Below are 21,687 nucleotides of genomic sequence, written 5' to 3' on the forward strand. Positions count from 1 at the left end.
CCTGACATTTTTCTCTAGCCGCTCCAGCCTGCCTGGACACGCTTCTTCACCTCTTTTCCACACTCTACATTGCTCTGGACAGTTGACCCCAAATACTTAAAATCCTCCACCTTCTTTATCTCTTCTTCTCCCTGTAGCATCACTCTTGTACTTGGGTCCCTCTCATTCACACACATATATTCCATCTTGCTGCCACTAATCTTAATTCCTCGCTTTTCCAGGTCAAACCTCCACCTCTCTCGTTTCTCTTGCACCTGATCCCTGCTGTTTCTGCAGATCACAATGTCATCTGCAAACATCATGGTCCAAGGAGATTCTTGTCTAACATTGTTTTTCAGCCTGTCCATCACCATAGCGAATAAGAAGGAGCTCAGAGCTGACCCCTAGGTGGAGTCCCACCTCCATCTTGAATTCCTCCTTCACACCAACAGCACACCTCACAACTGTCTTACAGTCATGATACGTCTTGCATTCTTTGACATACTTTTCTTCCACTCCAGACTTCCTCATGCAATTTCACAGCTCTTCTCTGGGCATCCCGTCATATGCTTTCTCTAGACCTACAAAGACAGTGCAATTCCTTCTGACCTTCTCCGTACTTCTTTATCGGCATTCATAAAGCAAACACTGTATCTGTCATACTTTTTTGGGCATGAAGCCATACTGCTGCTCACAAATGTTCACTTCTGCTTTGGAAAAACACAATCATAAAATGAATAGTAATGTATTCTCGTAATTTTTCATCGTAATTTCTTATGATGTATCACTTGATTTTTTTGTATGTAAGACTGACCAATCCTTATACACACATGAAAATATTTTCACCTGCATTCTTTCTGTGATGGCAACCCTCTTGCTTTGCCTTCACCTTCTTCACTTGTTGTTTCCCTGTGACAAAAAGTCTGTGTAAACCAACCAGTGACACTTTCCTTTGCATAGTGTACAGCAGGGGTATCAGGTGCTGGAGGGCCGCCATCCTGCATATTTTCCAAGTCTCTCTCTTGTAGCACACCGGATTCAAATGAGTAGGTTCAATGCCTGGCTTCCACAGAGTTTGCTGATTATCGAATCATTTGAATCAGGTGTGTTGCAACAGGGAGACTTCGAAAACAAAATGCTTGCAAACAATTTAAAGGAAAGCGGCATCGATATCTCGAGGCTGGATTTCGGGGAATACTGACACCGCAAAATAGGAACTAAATGAGTTGCATATTAAAAGTACTGTAACATAATTTTATTTTTATCTTGAATGTTTTGGTATTTTTGGTGGCACATTCCGAATAGCACTGCTGTACTCATGTCTCAGTTTGGTTATCCCTGATACAAATTGTCAGAGTTCAATTGACATGCTTGGTCTAAGCTTGGGTTTCATTTGGAAGTGCTTCCTGATCTTGATCTTGTAACATGAGACATAAACATTTGTGGCTTTTGGATGAATCAATGCTAGAAATAAGTGGTTTCACATTGCAAATTGCGAGGTCAAGTTATCATGTATGCCTCATTAAAACACATTTAAGAGCAAAATTGTGAATTAAGTACCAGAAAGCTTCTCAGGGCTCATACAGTTACGATCATGTCAGTCTGCGTTTTTTTTTTTTTCAGGCCCGACTGGAGTCAAGGATGTTCCTCTCCAATTAGCGCAACTGTTTTAGATTGTCATTAGTGTTGTATTTAAGGACGCTGATTACTGTTCTTCTTGTTGGATGGTTTACCTTGCTTGCTGTTGTACTTCAAGTGTTGTATTCTGCTGCTTATCTGAGGTCGGGCCCGAGGGCAGCAGCTTCAGTAGGGAAGCCCAGACTTCCCTCTCCCCAACCAATTCTTCCAGCTCTTCCTGACCAGGTGGGTGACATTGTCTCTCGAACGTGTTCTGGGTCGTCCCAGGGTCTTCTGCCAGTGGGATATGCCCGGAACACCTCACCAAGGAGGCGTCTAGGAGGCATCCTAATCAGATGCCCAAGCCAGCTCACCTGGCTCTTCTCTATGTGGAGGAGGATCAGCTCGACTTTGAGCCCCTACGGCATCGCAGCAGACGCTGCATGATCCACCTGTTGATCTCTCACTCCCTATAACACTAATTTGTGAACAAGACGCCCAGATACTTAAACTCCTCAGCTTGGGGCACTGCACCCTTTTCCGACTGAGAACCATTGCCTCAGATTTGGAGGTGACGCTTCACATTTGGCTATGAAACGCTCCAGTAAGAGTTGGAGACCCCCGCTTGAAGGCCACAACACTACCACATCGTCTGCAAAAAGCAGAGATGCTATACAGACACTTCCCACGTTATGAACGAGACACGTTCCGAGCGGTCATTCATAAGGTGAATTTGTTCGTAAGTTGCTTCAGTGCTATGTTTTGTATGGAAAATATGTTTAAGTCAAACACTAAACAGGGAAGTATCAAACACAGATGCTCTAACAGTCGTAAAATAAATTATCACCAACTGCAGTACGACAACATATATCCTTCGGTCTTCACTAAGCCATTACTGAAGATGCTGGCATGTAATTACTGAATTACGTGCCAACAGTCATTATTCTTTGTGATGCATCGCATCCTTCTGGAGCGTCAACTGGGAAGAGGTATTTCCTCCCCGCTACACAACCAATCGTAAGCGAGCTCGGTGCCTCCTCCCCAGAGCATCAACTGATAAGAGGATATGAGTACTGGCCCACGTCCATGAGCCGTCACCTTAACGTGGTGGAGAGGTTTGTGTGTCCCAATGATCCAAGGATCCAAGTTGTTTGATGCTTCCTGGTAGGTTCACCCTCGGTGAAGGACCAGACAAAGCATGGCTCAAAGTTCCCTTTACATGATTAGAAACGTAATTAGAACTGTAGGATTATTTTTGCTGACTGTAAATTTTTGGCGAGTGAAGTCTATGTAATGATATTTTGCTTTTCTCCATAAAATGTCATGAAATAATGATGTTTGTCTCCCGTCATATTTAGTCTAGCTTGTATAACATTTTCATACGCGGCGTAAACCAAGAGCATTCTTGGAGCCATCTGTTAACCTTGATACACTGCTTACTGGAGACTTTGTGGAAACAGACTGATAAAAACAAATAATTGTTTTGGGAGAATGCCACCTCGATGTTGCGCCATCGTCTCAATACCGCCCGTCTGATGAAATAAATATGTTGCTTGTCCGTGGTGTGGACACACTCGTGATCATGCAGCCATTGTCTGTAAATCATCGGTGTCCAGAATATTCTGCAAAAAAAACCTTCAAATGTACTGGTCATCGACTCCAGCCTGTCATTTGGATAATCAAAATCCTCATCATCCGATATTAACAAATATGCAGAGGAATGCGCAATTGTTATTTTATTTTGAGAAAGGTTGTTTTGTTCTGTCAAAGAATCATAGAAACTATAATTCCGGGTTTCACTTCCACAGACGCAAAGATGAGGCTCGTTGGCGAGCGCCTGGTCGCCGGGCCTACACCCATGGGGCCCAGCCGAGCTCAGCCTGAAGAGGAAACATGGGTGAGCGCCTGGTGGCCAGCAGTAAGTTTGAATTGTTTCCAGTGGGGGTTGGGCTACACCAACACTGCCCTTTGTAAACGATTCTGCTCATAACCTTTATGGACATAATTTCTAGGTGCAGCCAATGCGTTTGGATTTGGATTTGCCTTTATTCAAACAACAACAACAAGCCATTGTTCACTCCCAAACTCAGGCAGCTTAGGAAAGAGAAAGAGTCCGCATTTAGAAGCGGCGATCGAGCGCTTTACAAACTCGCCCGAAACAGATTGACAAAGGAAATTAACATTGCAAAGAAGAGAAGAGAAAAAGAGAAACAATTCTCCGCTAACGACTCTGCATCGGTGTGGAATGGCCTGAAAGCAATAACAAATTATCGTTTACCATCACCCCAAGCAGTGTACAACAATGGTCTGGCTGATGACCTTAATACATTCTTTTGCCGATTTGAAAAGGGAACCCCCATTTCCCTCATATGCCCACCATTACCAGAAACTACCGTATCTCCGCCCTCCGCCCTACAGATCCACGAACTGTACGTGAGACGGCTCTTCAAGCAGCAGAAGATCAAGAAAGCTGCGGGACCTGACAGAGTGTCCCCCTCCTGCCTGAAAGTCTGCGCTGACCAGCTGGCTCCAGTCTTCACACAAATCTTCAACAGATCCCTGGAGCAATGTGAAGTCCCATCCTGCTTCAAACGGTCTACTATCGTCCCAGTTCCAAAGAAACCAGCACCCTCGGGATTGAACGACTACAGCCCTACCCACTCTCGAGGACTCGCACACTGCAAGACTCCAAACTACGGTGCGGAAAATCATATTGGACCCTCCGCACCCTGCCCACCACCACTTCCAGCTACTCGCCTGTGGTAGGTGCTACCGATCCATGCGCACCAAATCCAGCAGACATTTAAACATCTTCTTCCCCCAAGCCATTAACTCTTTGAACAGTAGCCCAAATGGAATTGTATAGTGCCTCTTTGCAATTTTTTTGCTGATGATACTAGTGCAGCGTGTTCGACCGGAAACAAATTCCTTGTGTGTTCTACATACTTGGCAATAAAGATGATTCTGATTATGATTATGATTAGTCTCCCAGTGGAGAAATTCACATTTCACAGCAGCAAAGTGATAAAAGGAATGAAAGTAGAAAAACAAAATACATGAGCTGCTGGAAAGGCAGCCATTCTCGCGGCGCCGTCTTGAAGTTAAAAGAAAAAAAATTTGGTGTCCTCGGTACGTACTCTGTTCCCTGGAGTAACACTCTATCACTATTCTGGACAGATAAGAAAACTTTATTGGTGTCACAATGGAGAAATTACCAAATCATTTTGTATTGGAAATTTGGCATACTGTACTTTATACCCATTTATCAAATCAACAAACTCAAATAATTTCTATTTTAGTCTGAACAAAACACTGTCTTCCTTTTTTATTTTTTAAACAGCAAATCAATTCCATAACCACTCTTCAGAAACATCTTTTTGACCTCATCCTTCCCAATCATGGACTACTTCATCATAATTTAGTATAACATACTACAGCTTCCATGACAATGGACTATCGATATATCCGATCCTGCGGGCATGTAATTATCCTGTAATAATCCTTGAGTTCATAGAAATAGTATCGTAATAAGCAGTACTATCGATATAACCGATATCAATATAACGAGACTTTACTGTAATAATACAATGGAACACAAAATATAAAATATAGACAACAATAATAATCACGACAACAATTCCTACAACCTTGCAGTCAGAAAGTCAGATGTAAATTGTCACTTCATTCCAATTGGGTTTTAAGACCTCCAATCCAAGGCACCATATTCAATATTTCTTGAGTTCAAAATGGCCTTCATACGATTTTGAGAAAAACACGGCAAATGGGAAATGCATAGCCAATCCTTGCAGTCAGTCAAAGGTTGAGGGCTTAAAACTTGGCTTTGACCTTTACGTGTGAAATTATAATTTTCCTGTGCTAGCACAGGATTTTGTCCAAGGACACTGGTTCCTAATAAAGAATATTCTTGATGTGACCTGGCATTGATTGAAAACCAGACCTACATGCACTACCCCTTACTTCAACTGGACTGGGTGGACTTCAGTGAATGGAATCAGCAGTACAAAATGGGCCAAAATGGGGAAACTATTGGCAACCGTTCATGGATAATCTGCACTTTTATTTCATATTATTCTTATAATACTACACATTCGACAATTCCTGAAGAACTCTGCTTTCGCGTGGATGTCCTATTTCTGTCGAGACACTTCACTGTAACATGAGAAGTGTGCCAATGGTTTGAGCCCTAGGAGTTATTTCTGTGGCCAGCAAGTTAAAGTATTTAAGTGGAGCCCCACAGTGTCATGAAATGCTCCCAGGAGGAACTGGCAGTGTGCTGGATGACCTTTTGGTTCAGTCTGCAATGAGATGTTAGTTTGTCACATAGACAGGGAATCTGTGGAATATGTTTGAAGTAAACCTTTTACAGGTAAAACTTGTTTATTTGATGTCTATTTTTGAAAAAAAAAAAAAAAAAACGATCTAAGTGACAATAAACTCAAGAAGCCTCATTAATTGTTGACAAACCAATTAAATATTTGTTAATAGGTAGACTTATTTGACAAATAAAGCATATTTGTTTCGCTACAATGATATTTAAATATCATAAGTGCTCAGAAAACAAGCAATACTGAATATCAGACATAGTTATAGAATTTGACTAAATTATATACATCATGGAGGAGGCCTATTTTTAAATTACTTTTTTTTTCTTTTAGTTTGACTCCAAAATGTTACCTTCTCAAATTTTTGCGTATCGCGACTTTTACTGGACATGATTTACTGGTGTCCTGTCCAGGCCAGTCTGTTTCTTAGCCAAATTCATCCGACACAACAGTGTCGGACGAATTCGGGACAGTGAAATAGAAACATCCACATTTGAGAAATGGCAACTACCGCTTGTTCAAAAGAAAATGGACCCAGAATATTTTAAGATGAAGGTGTCATAAGAAGAACAACATGGGTTATTAAAAACTTCTCAGCAAAGTGCTACATCACATGGTGGTGTATGCAGTTTATGTATCACCACACTCATTTGTTTTGAACATATCTGTGACCTTTTGGTTAACAGGGTGCTGTGACTTTCACTGAAAGTAACTTAACTATGGCTTTCAATGAGATATTGGAGCACCTTTTCCTTTCTTATAGACATGAAATAAAACTACCGACAGTAAGAGTGTTTTTGTAGTTATAATAATAGATTCGTGCAGTTTCCTTGGATTATGTTCTTTTGTTTTGCCATTCATTTTGGCACTATTTCATGACGTTTTCCTTCTATAAAAAATGTGATTTGATCTGTTGAGATTTAAATATTACATGGTGTAAGAGTATTTTTTTACTTGTTTCACAATCTTTAATTTTCCTTCATTTTTTGGACCGCTTTACCCTCATGAAGGTCCCGGGGGTTGCTGGAGCCTATCCTAGCCGTCTTCGGGCACTAGGCGGGGGACACCCTGAATTGGTTGCCAGCCAATCGCAGGGCACACAGAGACAAACAACCATTTGCTCACTCACTCACACCTAGAGACAATTTCCAGTGTTCAATCAGCCTGCCATGCATGTTTTTGGGATGTGGGAGGAAACCGGAGAATCCGGAGAAAGCCCACCCGGGCCGGAGAGAACATGCAGATTCCACACAGCGTGGCTGGAGCGGTATTCGAACTCATGACCTCTGCACTGTGAAATCCACGTGCAAACCACTTGACTACCAGCCCGCCCCTAAACCAAGGTACCCTTTAATGTAATAAAAAAAAAAAACTAATAAAACAGCAAAAAAAATCACCAATAATATAAGTACTGAAATAATGATTACCTCTGACTTTATTTACAAGTTGACTTGGGGTGAAATATTGTCCTATATTTGACTGAATGCAAGGCTGTTGTACTCGCAGGGATCCACGAGTTACTGGATGAAAAGCAACAGGTATACTCGTTTATTTTAACTTCCTGATAGACCCTCCTCTCCAGCACCCCTAAGTACACCTTTACTCAGGAGGCTGAAGACTTCAACCACAGAGAAAGGAGACCTCAGATTCTCCAGACACTGCTTCCTCCAAGGAAGGCGTGTTGGTGTATTTGTGGAGCTGTGTTCTGCTTAGCCTGTGTTCTGCTTCGCCAGTCGATACATGTCAGCTGCCTGTGGAGTCCCACAGGCATTAAAGGCCCAATAGGACTCCTTCTTCAACTTGGCAGCCAGCGAGGACAGGGGTTGCTGCAACGGCAGGCACCAACCACACAGGCCACAACTCAGATTGTCTGCTTCAATAATAGAAGCATGGAACATGCTCCATTCTGACTCAATGTCCCCCAACTCCCCGAGGAGATGGGAAAGGTTCTGCCGGAGGTGGGAGTTGAAACTCCTTCTGACAGGGGATTCCGCTAGACACTCCCAACAAACTGTTAGAATACATATGGGTCTGCCAGGTCGGAGTGGTATCTTCCCCCACTATCCGAGCCAACTCACCACCAGGTGGTGGTCAGTTGACAGCTCCGCCTCTCTCTTCACCCAAGTGTCTAAAATGTGCGGCCACGAAACCGATGATACAACCACAAAATCTATCATTGAACTGTGGCTAAGAGTATCCTGTTGACAAGTAACATATGGACACCCTTATGTTTGAACAAGGTGTTCATTCTGGCCAATCTTTGACAAGCACAGCCGGAGGGAGGCAACCCACTTGTCTACAGGTGCGAACCCCAATGTAAAGACACTGAGGGGGGCAAGAAGTATGCCCACACCTGCCCTACATCTCACCGTGAGAGTGGAAGAGAGTCCAACCCCTCTCAAGAGATCTCATACCAAACCCAGGCTGTGTGAGGAGGCAAGTCCGCGAAGAAGACACTATAGAAAATTACAGTTGAGCAGAAGAAGAAGATCATTGAAAAACACTAACGAGGTGTGCGTTTGTGTGACTTAGCATCCCAGTACCATTACACTAAGTCGACCATTGCTACCATCCTTAAAAACAAGGAAGCTATTGGGTGCGTGTGTGACTAAGGGTGTTTCTGTGTTGTCTCAGCAACGGTATCAGGCAATACAAGTGGTTGAAAAACTTAATGAGGGTATCATCGACGAGAAAGCACGGCCACTTCACTCAGATATCATCAAAAAGCAACTACATCAACGACCATCACAGAGATAAATAAAACGACTTTATTGTAAAGTACAGTTTATTTATTTAATTACAATAGAACATTTATTATACATAAAATAAGGTATATTTTGTGTACTTTTAAGGGTTATTTAGTAGAAAATTAGGTTTTATGGGGACCTGGGAGCAGATTATTGTCATTTTAATGGTTTCTTATGGGAAATAAATGTTCGAAAGACAAACTTTTTGCCTCACACACGTTTTCCGGAGGGAGGGAGGGAGATAGGGTGTGAGGTGGGATATATATATATATATATATAGAGCGAGAGAGGGAGAGAGACCCAGAATTCACCAGTCACCTGGGGTTGAAATATTGTGCCAACTCGATGAAAGCTAGTTTTTGATACACATATTTATTTTTAATAATGTAAACATAAAACATGGTTTAATGAGGGAGCACAAGTCAAAATCTGCTAAGTGTCCCACAAAGTAGTAAATAGTTCAGGTTACTCTTTAATTGAAGTACCACTTCTAACTACCACTATATGTTAAAACAAAAACAAGGCCTTTATTTGTACACAAACAAACCCATGTAGAATTATTTACATAATAAATACTAGTACTTACTTATCCAGGTCAGGCATGTGTTGAAGGGGCGTCAAGAGTCAAGACGATGTTGTATTTATGTCGCTATAGCTTAAAAAACCCAACACATTCCAAGCTCATTCAAAAACTGCACCGGATGCTGTTCCGTCTGTCTGTCTGCCTGCCTGTCTGCCTGCCTGCCTGCCTGCCTGCCTGCCTGCCTGCCTATCTATCTATCTATCTATCTATCTATCTATCTATCTATCTATCTATCTATCTATCTATCTATCTATCTATCTATCTATCTATCTATCTATCTATCTATCTATCTATCTATCTATCTATCTATCTATCTGTCCATCTACCAATCAATGCATAAAGCAATCAATTAATCAATAAATGAATCAATAAAAACGGTCATTTGAAATGAAATTGTTCGTCGCTCTTTTTGATCAGTTTCTTTTATTTTCTGTCAGGAAACTCCAAAGCCCAGAAATAGAGGAAATAAAACTAGAATATAAACATTGCACTGTAGTTAATCCAATAATCTATTTTATAGCACACAAATGGGCGTCACGAGTTTACAGATTTAAAAGAAACAGTGGCGTCTGCTGTATCAACGTCTCACGATGGGCCCCACCCCTACCCGTGTGCGCTTGAAAAATGAGACGCGAACGTTAACATCTCGCGATGTCACGCGTAGCAGAAACCCACCCTTCAGTGATGCCGACCGCAGTGTGTGTATATTACTGGCGAGGGAGCCGCTAGGAAGCTAGGAGGAGTTAGCGGCAAGGTCGACCACAGCATCCTGAATTACAGGAAGACAATAGTTCGACGGACTGAAGTTTGAGTAGGGGGGACGAAATTACTTTGCTGCTACGAAAGAAAAAGTCAGTACTGTATGTGTCTTAAAGTTTCCATTTCGTAGTCTGACGTTCATTACAAACGAGAAATTGCAGGTTGGAACCGTGGTCCACACGGTTTTCGAGGCGCATTTCCCCCGACTGCTAAACACTTCAGAGAACGACACCATTCCACTCGTCACTGTCCAACGTGTTATAGAATTGCTTTGCGGACCTAACGGGCTCTCGTTGACTTAGTTTGTATCGAGTGTGCCATGTCGGCGCCATTAAGCCCAGCTCTCGCTTCAAAAGAGAACGCCCCAGCGGAGAATGATTTTTTATCCCCCGACGCGGGGCAGAAGCCGCCCGGCCCTACACATAGTCAGAGTCGTTTCCAGGTGGACCTTGTGGCCGAGGCAGCTGCCGCAGTGGGAGACGAGTCCCCAAGTTCCGAAGCGTCGACCACTGTCCCATCCAGTGACAAGGCCAATCTTGGTGCTCCTCCCGAATACCCGGGGACAAGCGGGGAGGAAGCTAAAGGACGTTTTCGGGTGGTGAACTTTATAGACCCGAGCGGAGATGGGAGTCCGGCTTCTCCAGAAGCAACGCCGGTCGAGGGAATGCACAATGGGGACACAGTGATGAGCGAGACGAGTCTACATTCGTCGACTGGCGGCCAGCATCACTATCACTATGACACCCACACCAACACCTATTACCTGAGGACTTTTGGCCATAACACCATCGATGCCGTGCCCAACATCGATTTCTACCGTCAGACAGCCGCGCCTTTGGGGGAGAAGCTTATTAGACCCACCCTATCGGAGTTGCACGATGAACTGGACAAGGTAAGACAGCCATGGGGTTTTTGACTGCAGTACACAACATTTATCTCCTACAAATGCCGTCGTTCTGGGTTTTAACCAACACACTGCTCACATCTCTTCTGTATGTAAGCACTAACTTGTACTTTAAATAATAATTAATAATAACAACAATAATGATGATGATAATAATAATAATAATAATAATAATAATAATACATTTCATTTATAAGCGCCTTTCAAAACTCTCAAGGTCAATTTACAGTCACAGGATAAGTTTTCTGTGGATAAGCAGCGGTAGCCACACGCGCCAGCGTTTACTCAACCTGGAAGTATATCCCAGACCTTTTTGTTCTCATTAGGGTCGCGGGAGTTGCTGGAGCCTATCCTATCCGTCTTCGGGCACTAGGCGGGGGACACCCAGAATTGGTTGCCAGCCAATCGCAGGGCACTCAGAGACAAACAAACAGTCACTCTCATACTTGCACCTGGGGACAATTTGGAGTGTTCAATCAGCCTGCCATGCATGTTTTTGGAATGTGGGAAGAAACCGGAGAACCCGGAGAAAACTCATGCTGGCCCGGCTGGGGAGAAATATATATATATATTTTGCATAAACATAACAATATAGTACATCTTGAAAAAAAAGAACACAATCTAAAATCTGTTTACCGTAAATTCTGGATTATAAACCACAACTTTTGTCACGAGCGTTCAACCCTGCGGTTTATGCAGCGATGCGGCCAATTTATTATTTTTTTCTAACGGCCGCCATGGGTACTCGAGCACTAAAGGTAGGAATGAGACTGGGCGAATATATGTGCCGAGGAAGACGCATGTTAATGTTACTACAGTAACTACGCGTGTCAATTTTACATTTAAAGTGGCCCTCAGAATTTAATGGGAGGTTCGGACCCGTGACGATAATTCGTTTACCAAAACTGGCCCTATGCGAAGAGCAACTTTTGAGGAGGAGGAGGAAGATGAGGACGGCTCTCAGTTACTTGCTATGTTTTTGTAACCAGCCCTGTTAGTGAGTGCTAATGTGTTTTTTTCGTGTCTCAGTCACTTAGTATATTTTTGTACCCAGACCTTTTAGCAAGTGCTCATGTGTTGCTGCTGTTACTGCCGTGTGTCTCAGTGACTTACCGGCATGTTTTTTTAGCCAGCCCTGTTCGGTACACACACTAATCCACCTTCCTCCTCTACATCATGTCAACCAACTATCTCCCGTTTCCTGTCATTGTTCCTACATTCAAAGTGCCTACTCTCAGTAGTATATCTTGGTGTTTCATTTCTGTCTTTTCCTACGGGCACACCTTCTTCATCTCCTTCTTTGACCAACAGTAGTGTATTTTTCACCGGCACCCTGTAGGTCAACAGCACCGATGGCATTCGTTCTTAACCTGGGCCTTGACCGAGCCGCTATGAGATTCTAAGGTTTGTTTTGCCAAAGATTTTCCGTCAGATTCCCTTCCTGACACAACCCTTTGTATTTATCCGGGCTTGTGTCCCCTTGTGGCTACATTTATGCTAGTAATCTGACGCTAAAAATACATCAGGAACAGGAAAACTGGGGAGGCAGGCATGGTTGTCTTTCTTGTAAGAGAGAATGTACTGTTTATCTGGCTCCATATAAACCGTTACAGGTTTTGGGGCAACTCTGAAGAGAAAACAGTTGTCTCCTTGCATTTATTGGAAGGATGTCCCTGATACATGATCTAATAGATGTGGGCAATATTTGCACATTTCACAACAGCTTCATTAGAGGAGACTTTCAAACCAAACACACAGTTCATCCCTCAAGTGATCAGCAGGCTCCTGCTGGAGGCGGGTGGCCGGCGAACATAGCTTGGGCTGCTCATCACATTAGAGTTCTGGGATTGAGGATATCTTCTCGCAAGCAGCAGTCACTTTGATCATCCATCCATTTTCCATACCGCTTTATCCTCATTAAGGTTGCGGGGGTGTTGGAGCCCAGCCGTCTTCGGGCACCAGGCAGGGAACACCCTGAATTGGTTGCCAGTCAATCGCAGGGCACACAGAGACAAACAACCAGTCCGGACAATTTAGAGTGTTCAATCAGCCTGTTATGCATGTTTTTGGAATGTGGGAGAAGGCCCAGAACGTGCAAACCCAACACAGGGTTTGCACTAGGAGGCCGAACCGGGTCTTGAACTCGTGACCTCTGCACTGTGAAGCCGGCTTGCTAACCTCTCGACTACCGGGCCGCCCCTTCACTTTGAGCAGAAGCTGTTAATTTAAAAAAAAGATGTCTTAAAAGCCACAACAGGAGCGGGCCGAGCTCTCCTTGTCTGCCAAGTTTCCCATTATCAACATATGCCATTGTAAATGAGGTATGTGCGAGTTATCACTCTGGAACACGTTTTCAGTTACACAGAGTAAATATGGAATAATAGAATTAACTTTGTTCAAACAGCCACCCTCAACAACTCAAACACAGGAAGTCAACTCAGAAAAAAGGGAAAGTAGAAAAAGGCAACCTACCAACAAAAACAATAAAGGCAGAGATTAAAATTTAAATTAAAGCAATTTAAAGAAAGCACCAAATGTAATATCATTAATTAATCAGAATTAACGTGATAATTTGACACATCTGCTTCAAACAACAGTGCAAGCAGATAAATTCTGTACAAGCATCCAAAATCCAAATTTTGGCATAACTCACCTGGCACTGCTTCCCAGTGAAGCTGGCTTCTCCATCATCACTCGTAACATCACTTTGGCTACGGCTGAAAACTTCTAGACTACGGCTGAAATCGTTGCAGTATGTGGCCGTATCTATCTGTCTTTTACCATGGCAACCAACCACAACAGTAGAATCAGGCATCTCGCGCACTGATGTGTGTTGTGCTACTTTCCTGATCACCTTTAAAGCAATGTGTTTCACCTGGATACTAAAACTGAGTGGGACCTTTTCCATGTTTGTGACATGTTTGGTTTGGATATTTTTACCTGCATTTTTTTTTGTATTTGAAAATGCAAAGTATGCTTATTTCTCATCATTTGCCATAGCTCATGTGGGGTAAATTTGAAATTTGGGGAGAATTTGAGAGAACTGCAATAACAAAAGTCAAGTGAGGCCGACGGAGCGGTTAAAAAAAGAATTTTAATCTCCCAAAAAAATCTTTATTTTATGGAATGCATGACACTTTTTACTGCAGTAAGAGCGGAACGCGCCCCTCTTTTCCTTGAAATCTGCCCGATGTTGCCACACACTGGTAGTCCTTGCGGCACACCACAACCATAAAATGTGTAAAAAGCGAATCAGAATCATCTTTATTGCCATCATCAAAAAATTGCAAAGAGGCATGATACAGTTCTATTTGGGTTACTGTTTAAAGAGTTAATGGCTTGGGGGAAGGAGCTGAAGAATGTCTGCTGGATTGGTAGCGCCTGCCTGAGGGGAGTAACTGGAAAAGGTGGTGGGCAGGGTGCGGAGGGTCCAGTAGGATTTCCGCGCCCTTGTTTGAAGTCGGTTTTTGTCCATTTTTGTGGCGGCCCCGAATAAAACGGTGATGGAAGAACACAAGATGGATTTGATGACAGCCGTGTAGAAATGTCGTAGCACCTCCTGTGGCAGGCCATGCTTCTTTAGCAGCCTCAGGAAGTACATCCGGTGTTGGGCCTTTCAGGATGGAGTTGGTGTTGACCTCCCGCTTCATGTCCTGGGAGACTGTGATTCCCAGGAACTTAAAGGTCTCAACGGTTGACACTCGGCAGTTGGATAGTGTGAGGGGCAGCTGTGGCGATGAATGTTTCCTGAAGTCCGCGATCATCTCTACTGTCTTGAGCGTGTTCAGCCCTAGCTTGTGACGGCTGCACCAGAGCTCCAGCTGCTCCACTTGTTGTTGTTATTTTAACAATTAAGTGTTGTATTGTTATTCTAAGCATTTCTTATACATTGAAAAAGAATGCAACATTATAACACATATAATAGTAATTAAATGAACTAATCTTTGGTGCATTCATTTTTATGGCAAGTAAAATATAGTTAATTAGAAATTTTAGTTTCCTAGTCGGGCGGCCCGGTAGTCGAGTGGTTAGTACACAGGCTTCACAGTGTAGAGGTCGCCGGTTTGCGTCCCGGTCCGGCCTCCCTGTGTGGAGTTTGCATGTTCTCCCCGGACCCGCATGGGTTTTCTCCGGGTCCTCCGGTTTCCTCCCACACTCCAAAAACATGCATGGCAGGCAGATTGACCACTCCAAATTGTCCCTAGGTGTGAGTGTGACTGTTGTATGTCTTTGTGTGCCCTGCGATTGGCTGGCAACCAATTCAGGGTGTCCCCCGCCTCGTGCCCGAAGACAGCTGAGATAGGCTCCAGCAACCCCCGCGACCCTAATGAGGAATAAGCGGTACGGAAAATCAGATGAGATGAGTTTCCTAGTCATTTTGTGCTTTCCTGCAATCCCTTTTCCATACTTGCCAACTACTCCGGTTTTGCTGGAATGAATACGGTTTTCATTATCCCATTCTGGGTTACGGTTTATTAATGAAAATTACAGTGTTCAATAAAAACAAGTCAAAAATCGTTAAAATAGTAAATACTCAAGATTCATTCAAAACACGAGATCGCTAAGGATTGTTTCAAAATTTAGAACAGGCGATCGGCAGAGTGCCAGTTGTTAGCTTCCTTTAGATGTATTGCGCATGCTCGTGCTACGGGTCTTCCTGGAATTCAGAGACAAGAGTTAGCATCGTTTTTATCATCTGCTGGAGAAAAAGCAACAAAAAGTTAGAAATCTAAAAGAAAACTCCAGTCGTTGAGTGGGGAATATATCCAAGCATTTCCAGGAGTTATACTTCGGTCAAGAGAAGGTGAAAGTATGTGAACTGCAGTGTGTGTCGGCAAGATTTTTCTATCGGACCTGGAGCATTGCCTTGATCGCCTTCTCCAACAATGGACAGCCCTGTCAAATTCTTCAATGCTGAGGTGGCTCGGGAAAAGTACGAAAAACCATTTAAAGGAGTGATGAGGCCACTTACTTTTTCAGACGTTAAAGAATCTGAAAGACAAAGCAAGAAAAGGAAGCTAAAGGACGGTGGTGGTGAAACTTGCTCAACTCCGGCCAGACGAAGCCAATGCGATAAGACAAAAACGAAATCCCCAGCTAAATCGTCTTTAAATGAATTTGACTTGGCAAGTTACATGTTCAAAGAGAAGGAGTTGGCAGATAAAGCTAAAAAACACCAACATTCCAACGGAGCAGAAAAGAGCAAAATGGCCACAACTAACAGTAGCAGCAAGGCTCAGCTCAACAAGATGGAGGGTGGAAATACTTTTTGTTGGCAATATTCAATGACGCAATTTAACACGTACAGACACTATAATTTATAGTGGTCAAAGATGTGATTTGATATGATTAATATGAATTTTTATTCTTTTCCTTTCGGCTTTCCCCTTCAAGGGGTCGCCACAGCAAATCAGTGTTCGTCATCTGTAGACGTTTGATCCGCATGTTTGTTTTGGCCAAGCTTTTACGTCGGATGCCCCTCCTGACACAACCCTCTGTATTTATCCGGGCATGGGACCGGCACAAGAAGACTTATTGTGGCTACAGAACAAGCAACTCGCACAGTAAAAGGCTCCCAAACACAAAATGGTCATCGGCACAGCAACATTCAAAAAAGAACAATGACAACTCGCACAGTAAAAGGCTCCCAACACTGGGCACAAAATGTCATTGTCATCGTGAACTTAACGTTCATATGAAAATTCAACACATTTATGATTCATTGATGTGAACATTATTGAATGTTAATGTGGATGTCTTTCAAATTTGAGTTTGTTGACCCATAGGAATGGTGATGGTCGGTTGATGTGCATATTTTAAGTTATTAACAATGTCTTACAATTCATTGTACTTTTCAAAAAAAGATTGATATTAAATGTTAAGTTGATTGTAAAATATTTCTGTTTTGTTTTCTTAAAATAGGAGCGAATATGGGAATGATTACTTTCATTGTCCGAGGCGAGCGAGAGAAATTTGAGAGACTATGTGATACCTGGGGAAAATTTACAGCAACCAAAGTGCTTATAAAGATATTTAAGTTAACCTATGAACCACAATCCACTCAAGATCAAAATTGTTAATGATTGCTATTATAATTACTATTATTTATTATTTTTATTTGTATTACTATTATTTGTCTCTTCGTTATTCATTATTTGTTTACTTTTCTTTCTTATATGGCACAGTGAACAGGACATTGCATCAGCAGAATTGCAAAAAATGTAAAACGTTTTATTGAGATGGTTATGTGATCTATGTTTTTTTTTGATGTCTTGACCAGATGATGTTCAATGTGACCATGTTTTCCCTTTTCTAACTGTTCTAAAAAATAGTAGCAAACATGATATTTTCATGATTGATAAGTTGAAATATGGGCATTCTTCCACAAGTATGTTATTTTTACATTGATTTGTTTATTTTTTACAATAATGACCATGTCATCAGAGTTAAAATTATAAAGCAGGCCTTTAATCCACCAATCCCATAGTAATAGACGTCCTCTTTTGCTATTTTCGAGGGAGCTGTGTTGGTTAAAAAAGTGTCCGTGGAGGGGGTTCAAGTATTCAATGATTAAAGGCTGTGGTCATATTTTGTCAAGGCTACACCCCAGATATAGAGCACCGATTGTATTTTTTTACTCAGCATTTTTATTAATTTTTAAAGGAGTGTATGATGTAGTCAACTCCTTGGTTTCATCTTTCACCACCTCAAAATTACAGCTAGTCTCAAATATGTAGTATTAAGAGTCACATTTAATTAGCTTTGGTTCACTTTAATGTTTTGGAGTTCCATTGTCGAGGTTGGAGCGACCTTCACCGTTCTATTATTACATTGTCTGTGTGACTCAAAAACTGGAATGGAAATTCCACTTTGTCAATTGTTGACTGCTCAGTAATCAATAAACTGCTACTGTTTGAATGATAAGCAGCCGGGTGGTGACTTTTCATTGAATGAGAATACAAAATGTTTATTTTCGTGTTCGCAATGGTGAGTTAGAAAAGCGTTTGCAAGTCATTTAGCACAGAGTCTTTATTCAACATTTTGAATGGATTTCGACTTACGACCAGTTTGATTTTCGACCGTTTGGTCGGAACGGAACCCGGTCGTAAGACGGATGTTACCTGTACATGACCTGCTGTAAAGGCAACCACTCTCACAGCGCCATCTTGAAGTCAAAATAACAACAAAAAACTGAAGTACAAATAATGAGACATAAGACACAGAAAGTCATTCAATCTTCAGCACTTTCTGCACCACCTTTGTTGTATGAAGCAGTTTTAGAGGAGCGGATCAAAGTGTCCTTTTCACCAGTGGATCACGGACGTCATGATGAAATATGCACGTCTGCTAAAAGCCAAATGTTGAAAGCAAACACAAAGCTGTAGCATCCATCGACTGAGACTGTCTCACATCTACTGTCCAACGTAAATCCGCTTCAATTCCAAGTCGCGACAATTCCACATGATGCGTATGTGGAATTGTCGCGACTTGTGGCGACTGGCGCTCTGCACTGACGCTTGTTTCTTCTCATTGCGGGCTCCTCAAGCCATGCATCCAGCCGCAGACTGTATTTAGGATTTGTTTTTCTGTCTATTGAAAACTTTAATTTTAACATTTCAACAACATTTTCAGCTGTCAGCATCGTCTGTCAAAACACTAAAGTAAATTCTAATTAAAACTAGAGGTCTTAAATTACTGCGTTAATTGTAATTAATTAAATACAACCTTTATTGTGAATTATTATTTTTTTATGTCAGTGTTTTTTTTTATTTCTGCATTTATTGTTTCTGTCGTACGGTTGCCTTTTTGTAATACCAGTGTCTGAAACTCGTGACAAAAAGTTAGCGGTTACCCTGGCAGACAACTCTGAAAAGTTGCCTGCCCCATTTTTCACAACTTGAAACACAATAAGACGACTAATCGCAAAAAAAAGAACCATTGTTTGGATTTGGATTTGGATTTGCCTTTATTAGTCTCACAGTGGATAAATTTACATTTCACAGCAGCAAAGTGATGAAAGGAATGAAAGTAGAAAAACAAAATACATGAGCTGCTGGAAAGGCAGCCACTCTCGCGGCGCCGTCTTGAAGTCAAAAGAACAAAAAAATAAATATACGAACAAATGATACATGAACAAATGATATGACAGCATAGAGACAATATGACAAAACAAAGACACAGAGAGACATTCATTCGTCAGGACTTGCTGTACCCTCTTTGTGATGACATGAAGCAGTTCTAGATGAAAGAGGAGAGGATCAAAGCGTCTTTCCACCAGTGGATCAGGGACATCATGGTGGAATGTGTGACTACAAGCTAAATGTTGAAAGCAAACACGCAGTATAAAGGATTTTTTTAATTAAGGAAGTACCTACCACAAAGGCTCCCTAGCTTAATTTATGGTCTTTTACCATAAATTAAGCTAGGGAGCCTTTGTGGTGGGTACTTCCTTAATGAAGATTTTGCTCTAGTTGTCGTTTGTCGTCATGGTGCACAATGCAATGTTTGCGTTGTGTTGTCTGCTCAAAGCCACATGGCCTCCTCTTTCTCAGTGGCTTTCAAAACTCTCAAGTACATTTTTCAGTCACGCACGAAACAGGCTTCTGATAGGCTGCCGTGGCGCGTATGTAATTTGACAAGCAAACGTTCGTTTGACAATTTGCATACTTGGCACGGCTGCTTCGCACTATACTGTGACTGCAAAGTGTACTTGAAAGCTTAGGAAGAGGAGTCCACGTGGCTTGTAGCGGTTTGCTTGTAGCTTTTGCTTTATTGAATAAAACAAACGTTTGATTTGAAAATAATATTTTTTTTTCTTGAAGAAGTTGTCGGCCACCTGGGCCGAGTCGTTTTGAAAGTTGTACGCCACGGGCCTCCGGGCAGACGTTATTTCAAACACTGGTAATACCCCTTTTTATTTTCATGTGTTGACTTCCTATGTGGGGCGGCCTGGAAGTCGAGTGATTAGCACGCCAACTTCACAGTGCAGGGGTTGGGAGGTCAAATCCCACTCCGGCCTCCCCGTGTGGAGTTTGCATATTCTCCCCGGCCCAGCGTGGGTTTTCTCCGGGTCCTCTGGTTTCCTCCCACATTACAAAAACATGCCTGACAAGCTGATTGAACACTCTAAAATGTTCCCAATATGTGAGTGTGAGAGTGAATGGTTAACTGTCCCTGTGTTCCCTGCTGGCAACCAATTCAGGGTTACGCTCCAGCACAACCCTAATCAGGATAAAGCAGTCTGGAAAATGGATGGATGTCTTAATGTGTTAGTTATTGAGGGTGGGTAAACAACTGTCAGTAACAGCCTGAAGCGAAGCATTGATTGACTGCCATTATGTTGGGCTTGTTGAGCCAAATCTCAGAGACCCCATTGGAGTTAGGCTATGCAGCGGTGTGGAAGTGTGATTTCTTGGCACAAATAATGGAAATTTTACATGGAGAAAACAGCCTGATAACATAATTGATAAAGTAGAGAATTGTGGCTAATTTGTGAAGAGTTTGCCTACCTCAGAAGCCGCTAAAATTTGGCCTTCCACAGCAATGCAAAGCACCCAGTTGCGAGTGCAGCTACAGCTAATGTTAGCACCGAACGCATGAGCAATTTAACTATAACAAAGGTCTTTGGCAAACCAAACCCGAGAACACCACAGGTAGGCATAGTTGATGTGCCCTCTATAGACTGTGTGACTGATGTTTCTTTCATAATTTATGATTATAAACAGATTTTGGACAGTATATTCCTCCATCCATTCATCCATTATGTAGCGCTTATTCGAGGTCGGGTTGCAGGGCCAGCAGCTTCAATGGGGAAACCCAGACTTCCCTCTCCCCAGCCACCGCTTCCAGGCAGATCCCGAGGCATTCCTAGGCCAGCTGGGTGACATAGTCTCTCCAGCATGTCTTGGGTTGTCCCTGGGGTCTTCTGCCAGTGGGGCATGCCGTGAATACCTCACCAGGAGGCATCTTAATTAGATGCCCAACCAACCTCATCTGGCTGCTCTCAATGTGGAGGAGAAGCGGTTCGACTCTGAGCCCCTCCCGGATGAACGAGCTTTTCACTTTATCTATAAGGGAGAGCCCGGACACCCTATGGAGAATGCTAATTTCGGACACTTGTATCCGCAATCTCGTTGTTTCGATCACAACCCATATGTCGTGACCACAGTTGAGGGTTGAGATGTAGATCGACCGGTAAATAGAGAGCTTCGCCTTATGGCTCAGTTCCTTCTTTACCATGACAGATTGGTACAAAGTCAATCTGCCTGTCGCTCTCGCTCTCTTCTATGCTCATTCGTGAACAAGACTCCCAGATACTGAAACTCCTCCAATATCTCCTCCCAAAACCTGAGAGGGCACTCCATCCTTTTCTGAATGAGAACCATTTTCTCAGATTTGGAGGTGCTGATTCTCATCCCAACCACTTCACATTCGGCTGTGAAATGCTCCAGTGAGAGTTGGAGAGCCTTGCTTGAAGGCCCCAATGGGACCACATGATCTGCAAAAAGTAGAGATGCTATTCTGAGGCCACCAAAACGGAGCCCTTCAACGCTTCGGCTGCGCCTACAAATTCTGTCCATAAAGGTTATGAACAGAATCATGACCGAATTTGGAGACCCCTGCTCTAAGGACTCCAAAAAGGATAGGTACACTGAACTGCTGTTTGGTGCATGCACCCAAAGAACAGTCAGGACCCGTGCCCCGTACCGAGTGAATCCCAACGTACAGGCGGTGAGCTGAAGGGCAATGAGTACG

At 42.7% G+C, this 21,687-nt stretch overlaps 2 protein-coding genes across 3 annotated transcripts in view; both read left to right on the top strand.

The window, feature by feature from the left end:
- The first annotated feature begins 1,114 nt into the window (after positions 1 to 1,114).
- Positions 1,115 to 6,010, top strand: LOC148884331 (uncharacterized). Its single transcript, XM_089020458.1, has 3 exons — positions 1,115 to 1,842; positions 3,405 to 3,514; positions 4,015 to 6,010. The coding sequence occupies exons 2-3, from the start codon at positions 3,413 to 3,415 to the stop codon at positions 4,360 to 4,362; spliced, it is 450 nt and encodes a 149-aa protein (XP_088876584.1). The 5' UTR covers positions 1,115 to 1,842; positions 3,405 to 3,412; the 3' UTR covers positions 4,363 to 6,010.
- Positions 6,011 to 9,954: 3,944 nt separating this feature from the next.
- slc12a2 (solute carrier family 12 member 2) overlaps positions 9,955 to 21,687 on the top strand; it is a 58,895-nt gene continuing 47,162 nt past the window's right edge. The window contains exon 1 of one of the 2 annotated variants that reach the window (XM_089020998.1): positions 9,955 to 10,920. In XM_089020998.1, the coding sequence (XP_088877124.1) occupies positions 10,348 to 10,920 (573 nt within the window). In that variant the 5' untranslated portion in view covers positions 9,955 to 10,347. The remainder of the gene's footprint in view (positions 10,921 to 21,687) is intronic. The other variant, XM_089020997.1, reaches the window with a different exon arrangement.

The sequence above is a fragment of the Hippocampus bargibanti genome, linkage group LG18 (genome assembly GCF_051943395.1).
Source record: "Hippocampus bargibanti isolate YZ-2025 linkage group LG18, ASM5194339v1, whole genome shotgun sequence".
NCBI classification, from domain to species: Eukaryota; Metazoa; Chordata; class Actinopteri; order Syngnathiformes; family Syngnathidae; genus Hippocampus; species Hippocampus bargibanti.

Bases quoted from the DNA above. Each gene is read 5' to 3' on its own strand.
- LOC148884331 (XM_089020458.1), top strand. From the start codon at position 3,413: ATGAGGCTCGTTGGCGAGCGCCTGGTCGCCGGGCCTACACCCATGGGG. The intron at 3,515-4,014 runs GTAAGTTTGAAT...TCCGCCCTACAG, and splicing joins TGAGCGCCTGGTGGCCAGCA to ATCCACGAACTGTACGTGAG.